General features: G+C 38.6%; 1 protein-coding gene across 4 annotated transcripts in view; it reads left to right on the top strand.

The window, feature by feature from the left end:
- The window catches only part of POU6F2 (POU class 6 homeobox 2), a 323,558-nt gene that overhangs the window by 130,967 nt on the left and 170,801 nt on the right, over window positions 1-21,790 (top strand). For all 4 annotated transcript variants that reach the window (XM_069859806.1, XM_069859810.1, XM_069859807.1 and 1 more), the window contains exons 3-4: window positions 9,201-9,292; window positions 10,181-10,409. In XM_069859806.1, the coding sequence (XP_069715907.1) occupies window positions 9,201-9,292; window positions 10,181-10,409 (321 nt within the window). The remainder of the gene's footprint in view (window positions 1-9,200; window positions 9,293-10,180; window positions 10,410-21,790) is intronic.

Here is a 21,790-nt window from a genome sequence, read left to right as displayed (position 1 = left end):
GAAATGAAACAGATGCAGGAAATTAATTTGTTTCAAAGCATATATCTATATATAGGGAGGCGCACACACACACACGCAAACACATGTACATATGAACTTAAGCATTCTCATGGATAAACAACAGTTTCTATATTCCATATAATTTCATCCTGATGGGATGTATGGCAGTGTCCTCTCTCAGTCTTTGAAGCAAATTGCCTGCAACTTGATATTTTGACAAAGCTACATCACGTGGCTTCTTTTTTTGCTTTCTTTCCGTACTGCACAGCACATTGTTGCAAAAAGGTCTTACCATGGCAAAATCTCCTAACCAGAAGATCTTTCATGTAATGTGACTGTTCTGGGATATACACCTGTTATGAGTAAAGGCTTTTTAACCTGTGCTGTATTCCTAAACCCTTCCTACAGAACTAACCCAGCATGTGAAATCCAGTGGGAGTTTGACATGAAGGCAAGATCAACATATTATAAGAACAGTGTCCAAGTGTTTGTAAACCACTTGGTACTTTATTTCCCCACAGACCTGTTCTAGCATATTTTTAGGGTGTGAAAGAAATCTTAGTATTGCTGCAGTGTTTCACTATCGTTGTCTCATAGATAGCTGCTTAAAATCAGGAGGCAATGCCGACTACCAGTTTCCTCGGCCTTTTCTATTTTTAGCTTTTGGTGTACTGTGAAGGGAGGGATGGAAGTAAGTATGTGTGTAGGGACCAAAAGCCCTTGCTGGTGTTTTAAACTTGGCTTAGCAATGGTCAGACTTGACATAGCTTGCAAGACCTGGCCAGAAGACCGAATGCTCTTTGAAAACCATTTAAATTTAAAGTGTTTGGGAACTCCTGGCAAATGGTCCTTGTAAACAGTCACTACAATTGATTTCAGACAATGAGGAAGAGACAGAAGTTAATTCATTTCAGGATTTACAAGATCTGGATGTGTGCATACCATGAGTTTCCGCAGCTCCCAGCCAACACTTTCATTTGAAATAATAGCTCACCCCGCTGAGCCACATCATAAGAACTTGCTGCAGATATCAGACAGCACAGACCGCTTTTGAAAGGGGAAGGCTGTTGAAATTTTGTAGCTACGAATTTCTGAAGGTGTCTGTGTAGCTAAATAGGTTTATAATGTAGACTTACCAGTTTTGTGATTTAGTCTGATCTAGTAGTGTGGTCTCCTGCATACAGAGTTGCTGCTACTGTTCAGATTTCCTCCTGCATATCTACTGGACTCCTGCAGTATGCCACTCTGTGGGACAGCTCTTTCAAGGGTCTCAATAAAGTCTGAACAGATGAACAACCTGTAATGAGACACTTGATGGAGCTGCCCCACAGGGCTGTGTAAAGACCACAGCAGAGAGTGGGAAATTGTTAGACACCACAGGGATGAAACCAGACAGTGAACTCAGTAGTGAGAGTGATAAACCATTGTTGCTTGACCATACTTGCTGGTCAGGACACTCCAATAGGAGTTTACATATATTGTGGGGTACATTTTGCTGAACACTGCCTCTATTGAAGATCTAAGTGCCAGGTGCTTTCACTGGCTTTAATCAAACGCTTCCTCCCTTAACTGAATATTCTCTACTCACTGAACCAGATGATATGAATTTCTAAGCAGACTCTCATGGGACTGGTAGGACACTAGGTTCATCCCCTTTCCACCTTACAATTTCTTCTTTCCAGTCCCTGGTAGGTGACAAAGCCACAAGTTAAATCTCTGTTCTCAGAGACCTACCTGTGTCCTATCCTTTGTAAGCAAGCATATCAACGCAACTTATAAAAAGCAAAAGGTGTCAGACTTGTTATTCTTCTTCCACACAGAAGAACTACTGTGCACCAGAGGCTGTCCAGAGGTATTGCCTGGCTTTCAGCAGCCTTTAGTGTCAGCAGCGAAGCCCATAATATGTAAATTGTGCAAGATTCCCTAGGCAAAAAGCAATAGATATCATTATAGGATATCAGTCTACCTTGCACTGGGGAGGGCATGGGAGTCAGATGGGGAGCGTGAATGTCAGGAGACTGAGCTTTTTGTAGTAAGCTTGTGCTCTGCTCTGTTAGTAAGAAAAATGCATGCATGGATAAATGTAAAAAATCATAAAGAAATCTTAGTTAGCTACAAAGATGGCAAAGTGTAGCAGTTGTTCCAAAATAGATGTTCTTTAATGTGCTCACTCTTTGGCATTTAGTAAGCTTCCAGGGATGGAAAGAAAAGAAAGTTTAATTTAGAGAAGCCTCCTGCCCTTCTTAGCTAGGGATCAGCTGCCCAACATGAAATAATAATGCATTCAACTGTCCATCTTCTGATAAGTAACCTTTATCATCATTGCATTCACCAGCACTAACAGCAAACGGAGAATATGAAATGTATGGAATCAGGGAAAACTGATAGGGTCTTTTTGACCTTAATGTGATTATATTTGTGGTAATGCATACAGTATAAAAGAATCTAGAACTCTCAATACAGAGGGTCCAATTCATAAAAAATGTATGTACCATTAACAAAGGACTTTTATGCAATGTACTTGGGGGGGGTGAAAAAAAGTAGAATGAGTCTATTTGGAATAAGGAACATACATTTACAATTATATCCCTTCACCTTTTCTGCAGCAGTTATGCTTCTTTTCTCCCATGAGGTATCTGAAGGGGAAGAATATTCATATAGACACAAATGAAAAAAAAATCACTCAGGGAAAAGAGAAATTAGAAAAGATAAGACAATGAAAGAGGAGCGAAAATAAGCATGAGAAAGAAGACAGTTTAAGGCAGTTGGGAAAGCTGGGGTTTTTATTTATCTGTGATTGTGTGCCTTGACATGGTAGGTTTTTTGTTTGGTGGTAAATGGAACTGGTGGTCACCCAGGAGAAGTTCTCTGCAATATAAATCACTTTAATATCCTGATTTTCATTATAAACAGTTCTGGACTTTTAATGTTATCAGTCCTGATCCCGAAAGATGCAAGTACATAAATACAAGTCATGCTCTGTGTATATGGGTAATGAGCACAGTGATTTCATCTACCTTAGGTGCCTTGCGAGAGAATATCCTTTAGCAGAAAATATCCCTGGAGACAAGACAAAGGAAAGATTTTGTGCTCTGCTGGCAGAAGGATTTTGAGCTCTGCAGTGATTTTGGTAGCTTTGGAGTAGCAACTCTGTGGCAGTATCAGATGAGTATAAAACTGTGGAGTTTTACTTACTCAGGTACTGAATGGTGCAGCCAGTAAAGAAAATCTGCTCTATTCATTCTCCTGTCTAATTCATAATAATTCTATGCAGGATTTTTAGCTTTTCTGTACAGGATATTGAATTGACATATTTGTCAATATGGTAGATCAATATGTCATTTCCTTATCACACCACAAACATTTTCAAAGGTAAACTAGAAGGTTTTTGTACATAGATAGGGGAAAATTAAGAGTGAGAGTTAAGTTATGTAAGTTGAGACCATCTGATGTTGTGGAAGATAAACACAGTACTTGTATGTTGTGCTAAAGTGATCGAACAGTAAAATAATGATATTGACAGTTCAACATTGTTAGGTTTCAGAGTTAACGGGTGCTGGTGGTAATTCTCCATACACCTAGATTTCTACTTGTTTTGGGGTTTTTGTGAGACCGAAATCACTGCTTAAAAATAGATGCTTATAATTTGAAGTAAAGGTCAGTAGGAAGAGGTGGATTGCTTAATGATCTGTGAGATAACCTGATACTTAAGAGGTTTGATACAAACCAGATGAATGAATTGCATGCCACATATTTGTCATGGACTGGAAGAGAGCAACTATCTGGCCACTTAAATTAAATATAATTCATCCAAGTTTAAATTCATACATTTCAGTAGGTGACTCATAATTATCATATAATTTCTGAAATTGAATCTTTTTTCCTGAGGTAACAGGAATATCTCCTCTGGTAACTATAGGACAATACCGCTGTAAAACAGATTCAGCATAAAATCACAATTTTCTCTCCTGCAAGTATTGTAAAATTTAAGTATGTTTGTGATATTCTGTGTAGCAATCTGATTAGTAAGGTTTTATGATCTGGAAAGGCTTTGTACCTATATGACCAACTTCTGAGGCAGCAAGAAAATGAAAACAGCGAAATCAAGAGCCACAATTCGTGGCTGAATGAGGATTGTTTGGAGGAAATGTTAAGTTTTTTCATTATCAGCTGCATCTTTTTCTTTCATCTATTAAGTTTTATTCAGCAAGATTGCTTCTGGTATAATTGCTGACAATTAAGGGCTCGTTTAATGAAGAGCTGACTAACTTTAATCAGAGATGATGGACTTTCACACACCATACCTGATAATTTGAATATTATCAGTCAATCTATTTAATTTCTTTAGAAAATTTATCTTTTTTTTCTCCTGATATGGCTTATGATGTAAATGCAGCTATATTACATGCACATTCTGTGAGTTTATTAGTTTTAAAATGTAAGACTACTTTTTTCCACAGGTAGTACTTTCACTTTAATGATTTAATTCTTAAAGCTTTATCTTTAATGTGAGTTGGCTCAGAGAGTAAGAAAAAAAGTCTACTTTTGATTTCTTATTGTTAAATTTTCTGAAAGATAAATGCAAGTAATTTAATGTCAGATTGTGGAAATATATCTAAGGTTTTTCATATGAACTGTTCCTTGAAACAGTGTGTTCTTTTATGAACAATGATTAATTTAAAATATTTGCTTAAATGTGTATCTCAGAGAATTTATGTATTCTTTTGATTAGAGAAAATCTATTGTTATTAAATTTGATCCTGCTTGGATTTCGAAGTATTGAGTACTAAAGAGAGGCAGGCCAGCATCTCCCTGGTCCTGATACAAATGTGAGGCACATTGAACTCATTCTTGAAGATCGTGAGGAAGGGTTTTTTTATGTCCAGATTGTCTGCTGAGGCTAGACCTGTGCTGTGGTTTGAGCATTGACTTTGAGTGACTTTTGGTGCAGAGCTGAGAGGAGCTGCCAGTGGGCATCGTACCGTTAAGCAGACACACACCCACATCTGTAGATGAATCAGGAGGACCTGCACAAAGCTGGATGTACATGTTAAATGCACTCCATTGTATATCCTGCAACACTCTTCAGTATAGTCACATTTGCCAGTCAGCCGCAAGTTCCTTCTATTCTTTTGTGAAACAGGGATTAGGGCACTCCCTCCTTCATGGGGCACTGGGAGATAAAGACATTTAGAACCAAATTACATGTTGTTTTGTTGAAGATTTGTAAGAAACAAAAAGGAATCAAACTGTGGAAAGACTTTCTAACTAGTGCATTTATAGCTGTAATTTTGTATGAGGACTGGAGGCCTTGGAATGCAGAATTTTCTTTCCTTCTGACGTTTCTCTTCAGGTTTTCTCATTTTTAAACTCAGTATTGTTCAAGAAGGTTTTTCTCTTGGTTTGGAAGGTTTATTTTTCTTTCTTTTTCATAAGAGGAGAAGAAGGTTTCCTTTGTTTTACTTATTTTTATTTTAAATAATATTTTATTTTAAGAGTATTATTTTACAATGTTTACAATGCACTTCAATTTTTTATTGTGTCATGGCCTCCCAGGCCCTTGGTGGGATGAGAGGTGAGTGTATGTATTGTATAATTTATAATTAATTTATGATGAATCACATATGATGAATCCTGCTTATTAAATATTAAAGCCTTGTCTACTGTCATGGCTGTACCATGCAGCAGCTCTCCTGTCTGTTCATACAGTGCTATTGGGCAAACTCATGGACTTTGATTGTGATGGAAGCACTCAGTTATAAAGAGAAGTCTTAGCTCCTTGCCTACACAAATGGTGTTAAGGAGAATTGCTTCTCTTTCTGGAGTAGGTACACTGTTACTGCCATCTCCCTGCCCCTTTTGCAACAGCAATTGGAGGTGTAGTGAGAGTACAATCTCTCCAAAGCCCAGCCAAGAACAGAGAATGTGCTGCTGGTAGCTCCACAGCTCCCTAAGGACTGCTATGATTCCTGGTTCCTTGCCACCCTACCCCTCAATGACAGAAGGCTGAGCAGCGCTGGAGGATCGCCTAACAGGAGTTAATGGCCTGGATCTGGACAAGTGGAAAATCCAGGCTAGATTTTGACAGGACATTTTTATTAGTGGGGACTGGAATTTGAATGGAATTTCCTTGCAGAGGTCATTCCAGCACCTGGAACTAATGAACTCCCAAATAAAGGTAGTAAAACAGAGAGGAAAAAACATACAGCTGCCGTTTTCTTAATGGAAGTATTTTTCCAAATCAGTAGCAATGGGTCTGTGACATAGAGCTCTCCCAACTCCTCAGGTCCTCTGAAATCAGAGGAATACATCCAGTTAACATTATAAGGCAGAAAAGAAAAAGTAACCTTCTACCAGTGGTTTGTGCTCTGGTTTGCCTTCTTGGGAGCTCTGACCCGTGCGTCTCACTGAATGTACAACAAGGCACAAATGCTATCACCGTGTGTGGTGCAACAGAACTTAACCCTGAAATGTTTGCTTTGCTGTATTTACTGCCAGCCCAGCAGGCAGATTTTCTTGCGGCTTTTGAGAAAAAAATCTTGTTTCTTGAGCGGCTGTTAAAGCAGGCAGATTAGGGGGGGCATGAGAAGAAATGTGGGAATTTTGGGCTGAGAATACAGCATGCATAATTTCATATAGGGAGTCATGTAAGACCACATTTGTGCCGTGAAAGTGTGTGCTGTTTTGCTGAGGTGCCTGTGTCATAACCATGGGAAGTGAGCTAGAAGCAGCAGGCAGAGCATTCAAGTGCTGAAATCAAGAGATGTGTCAACAGCGATGAGTGACTATATGAAAGGAATGTAATCCTAAGTGATTCCAATTAGTGCAATGCAAAAGGAAAGGAGTCTAATTAATTTACCTTTATGGTCCTGTATTACCCACTTATACTACATACAGCTTGTGAGATGAACTATTGCAAAATCCTTAGGGTACAGATTACAGGAAGTGGTGGTTCTTGGGATAGCTGCACCATAGACAAAAATACCAAATCACAGGCATATGCCTTCAGAACTTCTTACTTATTTGCTGAGAGCTCAAGGTGTAGTAATTGGAGTAAAATCTAATTCTAGTGAATATATGACTCCAGTTTTGTTCTTCTCCCAAAGCTTTCATAGGACAATTTAATGATGTGACAGATGATCAGGAGCTTGTTTTAATATTAATTAAATCACACACAAAGACAAGATTCTCAGCCCTTAAAATTACATAAACAAAATTGACTTGGAAGATTTGATCTTAATAGGGAGTGATGTATTCATTGGTATTGAGCCTTTGATCTAATATCACTTTATACATACAGCTGTGATGAGAAGATTAAGAAAAGCCCATAACAATACGTGGAAATTACCAAAGGTAAAATTGTGTTTAGCAACATAGCACTTCATTTTGTATAGGAGGAACCCATACTGAAGATAACCTGTCTTCAGTCTTAGGGGTGGCAGCAACACTAGTTCTGTAATGCATTTGAAAGAAAGAAGTAGATTTCCCTGAATCTCACATATCTTGTTACATTACTTTCTTTTTAGGTAACTCAGATGAGTAAATTGCACGTAAAAAAATCAGCGACCATGTCTCTTTTTGCATGTTATTATGCAATTGGTGTCCTTATTGATTATAGTGGGTCAGCTTATTCTCATTATTAAAGGACAGTGTTCATTAAAATGCCAAATGTATTTGTATAGAATTCACTTTATAAAATGTCAGCAAGTGTGTATGTTTTTATTAGTTTTGAATCAGCTATTTCAACAGACCATTTCTAAGTATTCCCAAAGCAACTTCCATTTGTGACTTTTTGAGACCACACAAAAATATTACAAATTAATTAGATTTTCAGATTTCTGCATAATAAACTCTGCATATTTATTGTTTAATCTTATTCTAAAATGCTGTTATGATTGACACCTTGCTGTAGAGATAGAAGTCAATTGAATAATCTGTAACAGTCAAATTTATTTGTATCTTAATGTGCTGAAGTATTTTTTTCCCACATTTCCATTATTTATAAGTCTGTCCTCTTGGAGAATATACAGAAGAATTTGTTTTAAATGAGCTGATAATACCCTCTTTAAAATTTATAAGTATGACAGAATCATATCCTTTCTCCTTACTGCGCCAGGGTGTGCCAATAAATTGGTTCTGAATTATCTTGCACTTGCAATTCACAGGACAAACAGTGGAAAAGAGTATCTCATTAAGGTTTACTTAGAATGGAATTTCAACTGCTCATCAGGGAAAAACTCACAAAACAGGAGCTATTGTACCAACCAGGACATCTGACACCATTGTCAGGGTTTTCTTTTTAAGAGACCAGAGTACACTTGCAGCTGCTTTTAGTACTTGCTGTCATTCTTTCAACTTCAAAGATAAATGTGGGCCTGATCATGCCATCAACACTGACAAACTTTGTGAATCAATGTGAGTCCTTCACTCGGAGAAAACGGAGGATTGGGACATAGTTTTGAAAACATCTTGCTACTCCTTACAACTGATAGGCTGTTTTTCTTTTTCTTTTTGCTTTTCAAATCTATATTGCAGACTTCAGCAAAATCCAGTAGCACAGACTGTATTCTGTGCTTAGCAAGTCATTAGTGCCCAGCAGATAGCTCAATGTTTGGATATTGATCATGTCAATAAATGCTGGAAATCCTTGGTTTCACAGAATTTTGCTCACACCCCACATGCAATTTAGAAAACAAGCTGTCACTTGGAAGCATACCTGTTTTCAGTTTTCACAGTGCCTTTTTATTGTGCATAGTACGGCCTTTGCTGCCTCAGTAACTGACAAAAGAAAATACTTTATTAAGATACAAAGTAGATGTGACTTGATTGTTTTCCAGATAATTTTTGCTTTCAGAAATTAGAACGGCTGATGCTCACCTAAGCATAAAAAATGCGGTTCCCACACACACGGAGTGCTCATGTACTGTATGTAAATTGCAGTATAATGCAACCCGCATTAGCTGGATTGATGATAGCTTCAGTTTCACTGCTGTCAGATTTTTGTAGCTCTTTGAGTGAGTTGGCTGGTCTGAATGAATGTTAGCATAATTTATGTAGCTGATAAGTGATTTGAGTGCTTGAGTTATTGATAAGGCACTTTAACATATCATTTTCAGCTTGATGTTATGTGACATCAGAGTAGAAGGTAATGTGGCAGTCCCCAGGCTTGATATTAAAGTCATGTGCTCTTTGGATTTCAGAGGCCAGAGGAAACACAGTGCTGCCTGACACAAGCCCAGCAGACCAGCACCAACCCAGTCAGTCCCATCCTCCGTTCCCTGTTGGGCCTCAGGTCAGTATCTTTCTTTTTGACTAATTGAAACATGCAATTTGATGAAAAATACATGACCATGATTGATCATCTCTGATCTGTGTAATATAGAAAGAGTGATTCTGTTTAGTGTTACAAAAAAGGAGCATGTATGTATTGTGTATATTTCAAAAGTCATTCGTTTGGAAACATTAGATTTCTGTATGTTTTTCTAAAATAAAACCCAAGTTATTTTTGAAATGTATGTCATGATTTAATATTATAAAACTTGTGTAATTTTAATGCAACCTTATTGCCTCTGACAGTTCTGCCTGTCACACACAGCTCCTGTATTAGTAAAGGCATTTTATTATCCTTTATGTCAGGTATTTATTTCCTTTAGAGCAAAATGTAGGCATAATAGTACGGCACTATATAACATTTTAAAGTTTTTCCCATATTACTTCACAGTTTTATCCAAGTTCAGTCATGCTCTAAGAGATACTCAATGTTCTTCCACTCCTTGCCAGGACAGTCCTGGGCCACATAGTTTCTTCTAATTGTTACTGTAGTATTTTCCATCAGTCAGCATACAACACGGAAAATCTGGGAAATGTTAGCACTTAGGTGTTCACAGGGTTACTTGAGTTAGGCCTTCTAGTGTTCATAAATTATCTTCATTGCATATGTAATGAATTTTCCAGTCTAGAGTCAGCTGGGATTGCTACCATGCTATCTGACTGTAAGGTTTACCCCTTCAACCTGTCAAGTTTGTTAATACGTTTTATGTTGGTTAAAATCCGTGCTTTAAGATATTGGAAGTGGTCTATGTCTGTAACGGAACACTGAAGGATCCCAAGCCAGCAGACTTATAAGTGTGTAATACCAAGCTATGGACAGTAAAATAGCTTTGTCTATGTTTTGTTACAGCCATTACTGACAGCCCAGCAGTTAGCTTCAGCAGTAGCAGGGGTGATGCCAGGAGGCACTCCAGCCCTGAATCAGCCAATCCTTATTCCTTTCAACATGGCTGGGCAGCTGGGGGGCCAACAAGGACTTGTCCTAACTCTACCTACAGCAAATCTCACCAACATCCAAGGGCTGGTAGCAGCAGCTGCAGCAGGAGGAATAATGACTTTGCCATTGCAAAATCTACAAGGTAGGTCACATTTATCATTCTTCTAATAGGTTCTTTTGCCTGATTGTTTCACTTTATCTCTCTCTTTCAAACCAAGTGATCTCTTTTTCCGGTGGAATGTTGTTCTTGATATGTATTGTAAGTTAATATCTGGATTTTTTTTTTTTTAATACTTGCTATATACTTAAGGGATATTTGCATTTTTATAAAAAACAATTGGAGGTTGGGTCTTATATTCTATGGATCAGTAATGTAAAGTACTCAAATAATTCACTAGGCTTTTCTGTCATCAATGATCAGTGTTCCCCACTCAAAGTTCACTTTAGAATTTCAAATGGCAGCATGAAGACAAGTATTGTGTTTCACCACTGCTGATTAAGGTAATTGAATCAATAGGGACAACAAAAAACACAGTATTGCATGAAAGTCACTTTTATTATAAAATCAGGTTTTGTCAGCACCGTCAGTGCCCCAGATATGTATTCTCGTTCTTTTTGCTTTACCGATAAGGTTCTGCCACCCTCATCTAAGTTGTTGAGGGACTTACAGGACTCCAGAGCCATAAGCAAAAGGTTCATCTATATTCATATCCTCCCCACTGCCCGACTCGTACCATGTTTGCAGCAGTTCTACCCTAGGATACCTGCTGCATTCTCCCTATGGTCTAAAATCAGGCTGAAAAGCAGTTTGGTAAGATCCATGTTCTTTCGTAGTATCCTATGCTGTTCAATGAATATATCTAACACTGTTAGAAACAGTACTCAATCCGCATAAAACACAGAGATGTTTATTTACTACTCCTAATTATGTTAATTTCTTATCAGAGAGCAGTTACTGTTGAACAGAACTGAACCAAGTATAGAGATAAATATTAGCCAATGCCTTAAAAAAGAATTGTACAGCTTTAATGGGAGAGGATGATAAGGAACTGATTGTCCAGTGTGAAAGATAAAGGTGTGAGCAGGAAGTATCAAAATAAAGCTTTAGCTCTTTCAATTTACTGATTTATTTATTTTTATTTCTTGCTGATGCAAATGGTAGGAAAAATTTTCCTTGAATGGAGTGGTATTTTTTTTTTTAAATCAATGCTTTGCACTGCACCCTAAGTACTTCTGGTTTTAAAACTCTGATGGCTGCTGATTACCAGAAGAATAATTTGGAACACCAAATTCTACAGGATGTGAAACAGAGAAAAGGAAGAGACAGCTCACGTGTTGAACAAACTCCCTTACAAATGACGTGCATAGTACTCTCACCTGTTGGAGCAGCTACTTGCCTTTACCTTGTGCATGTTTTAAAGTTTAATGCCAACAGACCTCTCTTATCATAGTTGTAAATGGTTTTCACTTTAATGTTTAAAAAAATGTCTCTCTCATACCATTAAGCTGCACCGAAGAACCTGTCATTCATAAATCATAGATGGAAAGGACACACTAATGCACAAATTTTGCTTGTTTAAAATTTGAGAGTGCATGTAAAATAGGGAACTGGAGATTAAAAAAATAATGCAGGAGCAGGAGTGGGTAAGAGCAGATATAACAAAGTGAAGGGGAAGTGGCTTTTTAGCGTAGGTGGATGATGAAATCTTAATGAAGAAATAGGCATTATAAAAATGTATCCTTCCACTCTGGAGTGCTCTAGGTTATGGTTGCTGTGTATGTAGTATTATAAATAAACATAAGCTTGTGCAAGTCTTACGTCATTTATTCACCCTGTGTTGAAAAGCTGGAGGGTAGGGATTAAGCCAGGCAACCTTTGCTCCTTAGTTTATCCATGAGTGTCTAATTGCAAGCTAAAAGGTGTAACTTCTGCCAAATACATTTTGCAAGCAATGACCTTACCAGATGAAAAAGTTTCCTTTATAATATTTACCGGTAGATAGAAGCATGGGATCAAACAGAGACTTGCTGGAGTACCAGGTGCAGTTCCCTTTCTATGAATGTAATCACACATTCCATAAAGGAGCTGAAAGGAACAGAACCCATGAATTCACAGAATCACAGTATAACTAGGTTGGAAAAGACTCAGAGGATCATTGAGTCCAACCATTCCTATCAACCATTAAACCATGCCCCTCACCACCTCACCCACCCATCTTTTAAATACCTCCAGGGATGGTGACTCAACCACCTCTCTGAGCAGCCTGTTCCAGTGCCCAGTGACCCTTTCTGTGAAAACTTTTTTCCTGATGTCAAGCCTGAACCACCCCTGGGGGAGCTTGAGGCCACTCCCCCTTGTCCTGCACCTGTCACCTGGGAGAAGAGGCCAACTCCCTGCTCTCCACAACCTACTTTCAGGTAGTTATAGAGAGCAATAACGTCTCCCCTCAGCCTTCTCTTCTCCAGGCTAAACAACCCCAGCTCCCTCAGCCAGACTTCGTAAGACTTGCTCTCCAGCACCTTCACCAGCTTCGTTGCTCTTCTCTGGACTTGCTCCTGAGCCTCAACATCTTTGTAGCGAGGGCCCCAGAACTGAACATAGTATTTGAGGTGCAGTCTCACCAGTGCTGAGTACAGAGGGAAAATAACCTCCCTGGACCTGCTGGTCACACCGTTTCTGATACCAGCCAAGATGCCATTGGCCTTCTTGGCCTCTTGAGCACACTGCTGGCTCATGTTCAGTCGGCTGTCAATCAACACCCCCAGGTCTTTCTCCTCCAGGCATCTTTCCAGCCAGACTTCTCCTAGTCTGTAGCACTGCACAGGGTTGTTGTGCCCCAAGTGCAGGACCCAGCATTTGGCCTTGTTAAACCTCATCCCATTGGTCTCAGCTCAGCAGTCCAGCCTGTTCCGATCCTTTTGGGGTCTCCCTACCCTCCAGCAGATCCACGCTTCCACCCAGCCTCGTGTCATCCGCAAACTTGCTAAGGGTACTCTCAGTACCTTCATCCAGATCATTGATGAAGACATTGAACAGGGCCGGACCCAGCACTGAGCCCCGGGGAACCCCACTTGTAACTGGTCTCCAGCTGGATATAACACCATTTACCAACACTCTCTGGGCCCGGCCATCCAGCCAGTTTTCCACTCAGGAAACTGTTTGCCTGTCCTGTCCAGAGGCAGCCAGTTTCCTAAGCAGAATGCTGTGAGAAACTGTGTCAAAGCCTTTACTGAAGTCCAAGAAGACCACATCCACAGCCTTTCCTTTGTAGGCGAGTCACTTTGTCATAGAAGGCTATCTGGTTTGTTTGGCAAGACCTGCCTTTTGTGAACCCATGTTGACTGGGCCTGATCACCCGGTTCTCTTGCATGTGCTTCATGATAGCACTCAAGATCACCTGTTCCATGACTTTTCCCTGCACTGAGGTCAGACTGACAGGCCTGTAGTTGCCTGGCTCCTCCCTCTGACCCTTCTTGTAGGTGGGCACAACATCAGCCAGCTTCCAGCCTCCAGTTAGTTGTGCTGCTGTTTGTTGTCTTCTCTACTCTCCTCCCTGCCCCCCACAATCCTCTAGGCAAATATCACTGCCTACATTATTTGAAAATGAAAATAATACATGAGGAAACTAAGTAACTTGGTCAAGATAGTTCTTAAGAGCCCTGAATCACAGTTGTTAGCTTCTACTGCTTCCTGCGTAGCCCACTGCCGATGCATGCATGAATGAAGGAAGGAGTCAGCGAGACTGCTTTGTTTCTAGACAACATCTTTATCTGTGTGGTATCATCAGCTCCATTGAATCAGACTGATTTCTGGTCCCTGTTTTTGTGGTTTTTTTGAAAGGTAATACCAGAATGTGTGTTCTGTTTTGTAGTCAACATTTTTATAGGTATAGTCATAGAAGCCCACGATCCAACATGTTTTGTCGATTCCTGCCCTTTGGGCAAAATCAGACCATATTTGTCAACTTCTGTCTCTCTTAAACCTCACCGTGGCATGGTCAGCCTAGACAACTGGAGGACATGTTTTCATGCTGTTTTCTAACCCATCTTATTACTCCTGCTGTTGTCATATCTGCTGTTCCTGAATTTCCAGTGCAGTCAGTCACAGATGTCCACAGGTCCTGTGACTGGGTCTCCTCTCTTCTTGTTCGTCTTTTATTAGTAAACTTCTAAATCTCTTAATCACAAACTACCCCAGCTAGGTAACTCACAAGATGCTCTGAAGATTTTTTGAATAATACAGGAATTAAAAAAAGTTCTCATCTAACAGAGTACTTAAATTCATTCTAAATGTTGATCAGAGAGTAATCCCGCTACATTTTGGGTGATCTACATATAAGTTTAGTTAATGTTCTTCTCAGAGACTTTCAGGTCTGGTTTACAGTGATAAGTATGAGACCTCAGGGTGACTGGATAAAACAAAGAAAATCCTTGCTTGTGTAAATAGAAAAGAGCATTGAGTGATAGCAATCATAGAGGAGATATGTTAAGTATTTTAAATGAGACAGCAAGCCTTTAAATATTCAAGACGTTCATAAAATAGAGCAATTATTGACATGGAAATTACACACTATAACTTACTCAGTGAAATTACCTGTTATTCAGTTGTCAATTACTCACAAATAAGATTTTTTTTTTCTTCCACATGTAATTGTCTTAAATTGTTCAGTTGCTGTATGATCCTGATCTACCACTAAGACAAGAGGAATTTTGTTGCTGTAAGTGAAAAGAGGTTTAGACTAAGCCTTTTTCAAAACTACTTTTCTTGAAACATGCTTGGTTATTTTCTGTTCATTACACTATTTCATTTGCCATACACATTGCTAAGCCATACCTGTTCCCTGAGGAAATAAATCCAACGTATGAACAGAAGGAGGAAGGTAAATGTGTAAATTCTTGCTGTGAAACTTTGAAAAATGTATTTTCCCTGGCTCCTATTAAGCAAATTTTGTATGCACAAGACATATGCAAAGAATACAATTTACCAAGGTGCCAGAGGGTTGGTAGCAGAATAGAGCCATCTGCTTTCAAGTAAACAGAAATCCCCGAGCATAACACTGGTTCACCTGTTGAACTTTGGCTTTCCACCAGCAGTTCTTTGAAGAACACAAAAAAATCGACAACCATAACTTTTTACTGTAATCCACTAACAGTGCTGAAGATAAGAGTTTAAAAACCATCCAAGCACTTTGTTGTCCCAAGAAATTTCCACTTGTTTTCCCCTTACCATTTCTTAGAATTACAGCAGGAACGTAACCAGCAAAAATTTTGATCGTGTCACAATAACAATGGTGAGGTTCTCAGGAGAGGAAAAGTAAGGCAGGTACCGTAGAAGACAATGTGTTGCCTGTCTGTTGCTTTTAGTCCATTGCTTCTTGGGCTGTCCTTATTGACAATGCAGGAAACACTATGCAGTTTTCTTCCTCTCCTTCAAACTGATGTACATCAATATTCAACTTTCTGTCTTCAGGAAATTCTTCTGTAGGCTGAACAGTTTCAGTTTCTGCAGGTCTCCTTTGCCAGATCAGATTTCTGTAGGTTCCGGGGCAAGGGGGAGATGAGGGTGGGGGATGGCAGGTAGGGGGGCAGGAGGGGGATGAGAGTGTTTTTTTTTAATTTTAATTATCCTTCTCCACATTCTTTCCAACATACTAATTGCTGATTAATCTCAGAGTATTCAGTAATGACTGGCAGCTGAAGTTCATGGAAAGATATTCTTTCCTTAAACCCATCTGATTTTTGTCTCAGTGTGATATTTCTGTATATCTTAACAGAAACATACCTTTGGGGGGGGATTTAGTTTGTTCTGTCTTCTTTTCTTAATATAATTTTTAACCCTGTTGATTTCCTGTGGAAATTACTAAGAAATGTGAAAATGTTCCAGTGCTGAGAAGTTGCTAAAGGCTAGCACCCTGGGGGTTTCACTTTTCCATGACAGCTGAAGAAGTTTTATCTAAAAAGTTTATGTATTTTAGCTACCTTTTTGCTGCAGTATACATGCTACATGTTTGAAATGAGAAGAAGCTAGCATGATGTTGCCCACCAGCTCACTGCTGACCACTCACACACCATAGATGACAATTTTGGTTTCCCTCTGCAAAGTGTTGGCCCAAATATATTACATCACGTAGCAATGCCACAGTAGTGTTTTAGATAAATCCATTGATACAGAGCTTGAATGACACTTGAACCTTGAAAGAAATCAAGAATTTTGAGATTCTAGCCTCATGGCACTGAAATTTCATGTATTTCATTTCCACTACAGATCATACTGTTCCTAAAGTGGATGTCAATAATTTATTTGCAAGTCAGAGTTTCTCAGTCCTGAGTTCTGAAAGAAGTGAGAACAAACTATCTCCCCAAATCATTAATGAAAAGTTTCCATGCTGAAAGGAAACCTTGTATAGCTGAAAATGTGAAATCATTAAATCACATTATGTAAAAAGCTTCAGGTCATATTTTAGCTGCAATAAAGTGGAGGTGGATATGTATTAAACATCTTGAGAGTGAGGAGATAGCCATTACAATGCACTAATATGGGCAATGATAGGCATAGATGGTGGTAAAAAAATTAAAAGGCTTTTTTATGTGGAGATCTGTCAAAATTAATGTTAGGTAAAGACAATGGAAACTAAAAGGAAAAAGAGAATTGTTTACATTTATTAGATGTTGTTTCATCTGAACATCAGTTTGTATCATTAATTGTGCAACAGATAAAGTAAACATGCTCTGTCTCCAGTCCTCCAAGTACACATACCTTAAAAATCAAAATCAGAGAGATGAAAAACAAAAAAGAGACAGAAACAAAGTAAACTACAAACCTAAATTGCTCACTGATCTAGAATCCAAATTTCAGGTTTTTAGAACATTTTCCACTTTTAACTAAAGTGATGCAGTCCCTATTCATTTGTATTCCCCTTCAAGTAACATGAAATGGCTTTCAGAGTCTACAGAAAGCTAGTGTTTCACTTATGTATTTTAATGAGCACCAATGTCAGTAATAATCAAAATGATGTTTCACTTAGAGGAATAGTTTATTCCCAGGTACTTCTGCGGTATACTAGCATAAGCAGAACAAGAATGACAAGAACCAAGAAAAGGAGCCACACTTGCTAGCAATTGCTGTGAAGCCCTCAAACCAAATATACCTCCCCTATCACTGTGTAAATGCTGCAGATAACATAGTTGCAGTGAAGGACTCGCATGAAGAAGGGGTTAGCCACCTCCTAAGGCTAACCCCCCTACCTTAATACATGGAAAAAAATAGGAGAAATTTGTGCATCGTTGAACACACTGTGGCATGCACAGAGTCCCTGTGGATCAGCAGCCACTACTGCAGGTTTCCTCAGCCTGACATCTGTATCTTGTCCAAATTGCATTGTAGGGGAACTGAAGTAATAGGCAGAGATCCCTAAAGATGGGTTGGGTAGAAGGTTTTGTGGCTCCATCTGGTCTCACAGGAAACATACTCTTTGTGAGGCCTGACATTTGCCTTTGGGAGAAAGGGCAAAACTGCTTTTTTGAAGGTAGTACAGAGAGAGACTTACTAGAATTGTTTGTTTGTTAGTTTCCACACAGTACAAGGCTTCTCTTGTGGGAATGCTGTGGCCTCATGTTAATTGCTCATCTTGTTCAGAGACAAATTGTTGCCTTCACAGAGGGAATGTGAAAGGTTCAGGGCTTTATCACTTACTAGATTTTATTGATCATTCCCAGTGTGTTAACTAGTGGTTGTTTGAATGTTCTGCCCCATAAGTTAAAGGCCTACCATCTAAGGCATTCAAATGCAGTAGTCTTTGTGCTTGTGCATTCTGTTGTTGACTTCCACCTAAAACAGACCTCAAACATGCCTGGGTTTTCGCTACTGAGGGTGGAACAACATCACTAAGGAGTAATGATGTGAAGTAATCAAATTAATTCTGAAATCAAAATGTTCACACGTACTTAAAATTTTGGGCCAAGTGTGACAGAGTCTAATTTTCCAGACTATTTGCCAAGAAGCAGATGGGAAAGAAAGAAGTCTGCACCCCTCCAAAGTTTCCACCAAAAAAACTATTGGTTACCTACCCTTTTGCAGACCTGATCACTAGGCTAGGAGTTGTTGTGCGACTGATATGCAATACCTGGGCATTTCTGGGAATGCACCCCTTTATTTAGCCCTGACTCAGACTCATACTGCTCCTGGCAGGAATATTCTGTGTGCAAGATTATAAATGAAATTTCTGTCAACCAGAACATGGATGCATTTTAATGCTGCTTTTAAAGTATATCTTTGCACCTGTTTCCAGGAGTCTTTAATCTTCTTCTTGAATTTAGACCGTGGCAATTTAAATTAATGTAGAGAAAACTCAACTCCAATAATGTTAAGCATTTAACTTATTGTAATCTTACAAAAGCCAAGAAATTTCAAATGTAAGCAAAAGTTCTAGCTAGGGTTGATTTGTCACTCTGTTCCTCAACTCTGCATTGTAGCATATATGCTACATGCGCTTGTAGATCACATACATTTGGAGAGGGCCATCTAGATTACATGCAAATATATAGGTACATCTATATAGTATATGCATATATGATTCAGATGGAGAGCCAAGACTCTTTACTGCAATAGAGTGAGTTGTAGAAAGATTACCAGCATGGATTTACAGCCTTCACTCTTAATTTCCTTGCTTTAGTGGATTTAAGTCAGACATTTATAGTCTTTGTGGTTTAATTTCCTTTGTTTTTCCATGGTGTTTGTATTAATAAAATTGCTATGATTCATGTTCTAAAAACTCCCTGGGTACAAACTTGTGTTCCTGCTAGACCAGTGAGATTCTAATCAAGCACATATATATTTAGGGACTCATAAAAACAGCAAAGTCTTTATTGACCAACTGGGTTTACGGGCATATTTAATAGTATAAATTTTGAATGCATGGAACACACAAGTTAACTGCCTGGGAGCCAATTTTTTAATGAAATTTCTTTAAAGTCTAAGTGGTTCTGTATTACAGAATCATACACCTCCTCTTTTTATGGAGATCTCTTTTTTTTTTCATTGTCATAGAAGGCTCTGAGGGTGTCTTATTACTTTCTAATTAAAATCTTCTTTATGTTTCTTGATAGATTTTATAGCTTTTTTTCTTTTTCTTTTTCTTTTTTTTTGGAGGGGGGCAGAAAACTGTCACTGAGATTGCTCTAGAAATGGGAACAAGTCCTGTCTGGTGATATCAGAAACAATGAAAGTGAAACTTCCTTGAGTTTTCTCATCCCCAGTCCACTATGTAATTTTATGTCCTTTGGGTAGAAATCTGTACTCATGAAGATCTTCAGGCCTCACTCTCATTTTGCTGCTGAACCCTGAAGCTGCTTTCATTCCTTGAACATTTTGTCTTCACAAGCCTATTGCTCTGACAGATGTAGGATAGAGCACAGACGTGAGGCCTGTGTTCTGCTCTGCTCTCCGCTCCATATGTCCTGTGTGATGGCAGACAATTCGTGCACATTTTCTGCAATACTCTTCCCACCTGTAAATGAGTGTGCAGGTAGCTAGTACTATGCTTCCCTACAAAGCAGCTAAAATCACTACTGTTAGATTCCTTGAGCTCCTCAGACACAACAGGATCTTCATTCAGTTTCCTAAATTTGTAGGTCTTGTGCTAGCTCATAGGCCTAGAAGAGGTTAGGCTTTTTTTTTTAGCTGCAATAGTAAGGTGAATTTTCCTTATCTGGGACCTACAGTGTCCTATCCCAGCCCATAGAAGGACTGGAAGTTTCCACAAAGGTTAATAAGGTCTAACACAGTATAGGTTTTTAGACTGTAGCCTGCTATAAGTTTTTTTGGTTATTTATTCTAACACAAATATTGCTTTTAAACTTAATCAGCTGTAGATTTAATATCTTTGCTTTTAAACTTAATCAGCTGTTGATTTAATATCTTTTACAGAGTTTTCTTTCACTTAGATGTGTTTTGTTATGATAAAATACGCAATGTTAGAAATAAACCTTCATCATAAAGATAATTTTCTCTGGAATCATGTCTGGAGGTGATGAACCTATTGTAATTTTCCCAGCATATTTGGCTTTTGTATTTTAGAAGATGCAGTTGTAACGGGACACAAATACTGTCTAAAAAGCAAGGAAATTATAGTAGTATATTATTAGGAAATGCACTGACTGGCAAGCTGAAACACCTTTCTTATATTTTGTTTATTTTTAAAAGGATAAAGCCTCTCAAGAACAAATTCTGTGCATGTTCTCTGAAAACTGTAAGTCCAGCAATCTGAACAGAGCAATCACTTTCAGATTCTCTTTTTGTGATGTTAGCTTTTGCTATCCCAAATCAATGCTGTTGCAATGAACTGCAGAGGCAGACAGTGTTTCCCTCCCAGCACTGTAGCATTTAAAAAAAATATTCAGCTCCAGCTTCGCTCCCCCCCACACTTCATTTTAACAGTAACAAAATCAGTTCTTTAAATCTTTGGTTTATTCTGCTTTAGCAGGAGTGGTAGTTTAAAGTTATGTCTTATGAAATTACATTTATCTGATGTGAGCACCTTGGCTACTTGCAACCAAAATTAAAAACATATACTATTTGTTCCATTTGTCAGATGAATATCATTGGTTTTAAGTGTAAGGCTTATCAAGTGTATCTTTATGCATTTATGTTCCCATGAGTGCCATTATTTTAAGATTTCTTAGTGGTATTTATATATATTCAACATTTGACATCAGATAATTTGAGTTTGCTGTGTTTGTGAGATAACTCACAAGGGAGAAAGTTGTATTAAATAAATAATAGAGATAAATTTTATACTTCCATATATTTCGAAGCTAATGCAGCTAACTTGCAGCAGAATGGTAAAATGAAGACACAGTGCTATAATATGATTGATTTGTTTTGACAGCAGCCAAATAATTGAGAGTGAAAGGTGTCAGCACAGATGAAATATTGTATAAGCCACATTCAGAAGGCAACCCCAGCAGCAATAGCAACTGGAGTTTTATTTCCTTTGATATCGCACTGTTACTCACTTCCAGTTTATTATAAAACGATGAAAGGTACGCACAACTTTCCACATGATGGAGGCTTTTATGGAGGGGATAGAAACAGAAGTTTGTCAGGTACTTGAACAATAGATACTGACAATGGGATTTATGATGGATACAATATACAAGTGTAAATTATCCTAATCTTTCCCCCTGGTTTTCTCTCTTCTTTTAATCCCTTTTTACAGGCTACTGCTTATCTGGCATCTTACCTCTAGCTCGGAGGGTAAGTGACTCCCTCCAGAGCAACCATCAGTGTCAGTCTATGGATTGCCTGGCAGGGGACTGATGCAAAAGCAGTGCTGCTATTACCCTCCCCAGCAGTGAGACTTGTTTTTAGTTCACCTCCTCTGCACAGCAAACTATACCCATTCTTGTGAACTGAGACAGGCTAAGGCTTGTATATTTGCATCACGGCATCCTGTGCACTGCAAGGAATACAAAGAACTGTAGCATCTTTTGTGCCTAAGAGAGTGTAAGTGTGCAAGTAACCTA

This window comes from Phaenicophaeus curvirostris, chromosome 6 (assembly GCF_032191515.1).
Source record: "Phaenicophaeus curvirostris isolate KB17595 chromosome 6, BPBGC_Pcur_1.0, whole genome shotgun sequence".
NCBI lineage: Eukaryota > Metazoa > Chordata > Aves > Cuculiformes > Cuculidae > Phaenicophaeus > Phaenicophaeus curvirostris.
The sequence above is the reverse complement of the archived record's forward strand: the minus strand, read 5'-3'. Positions and strand labels throughout refer to the sequence as shown.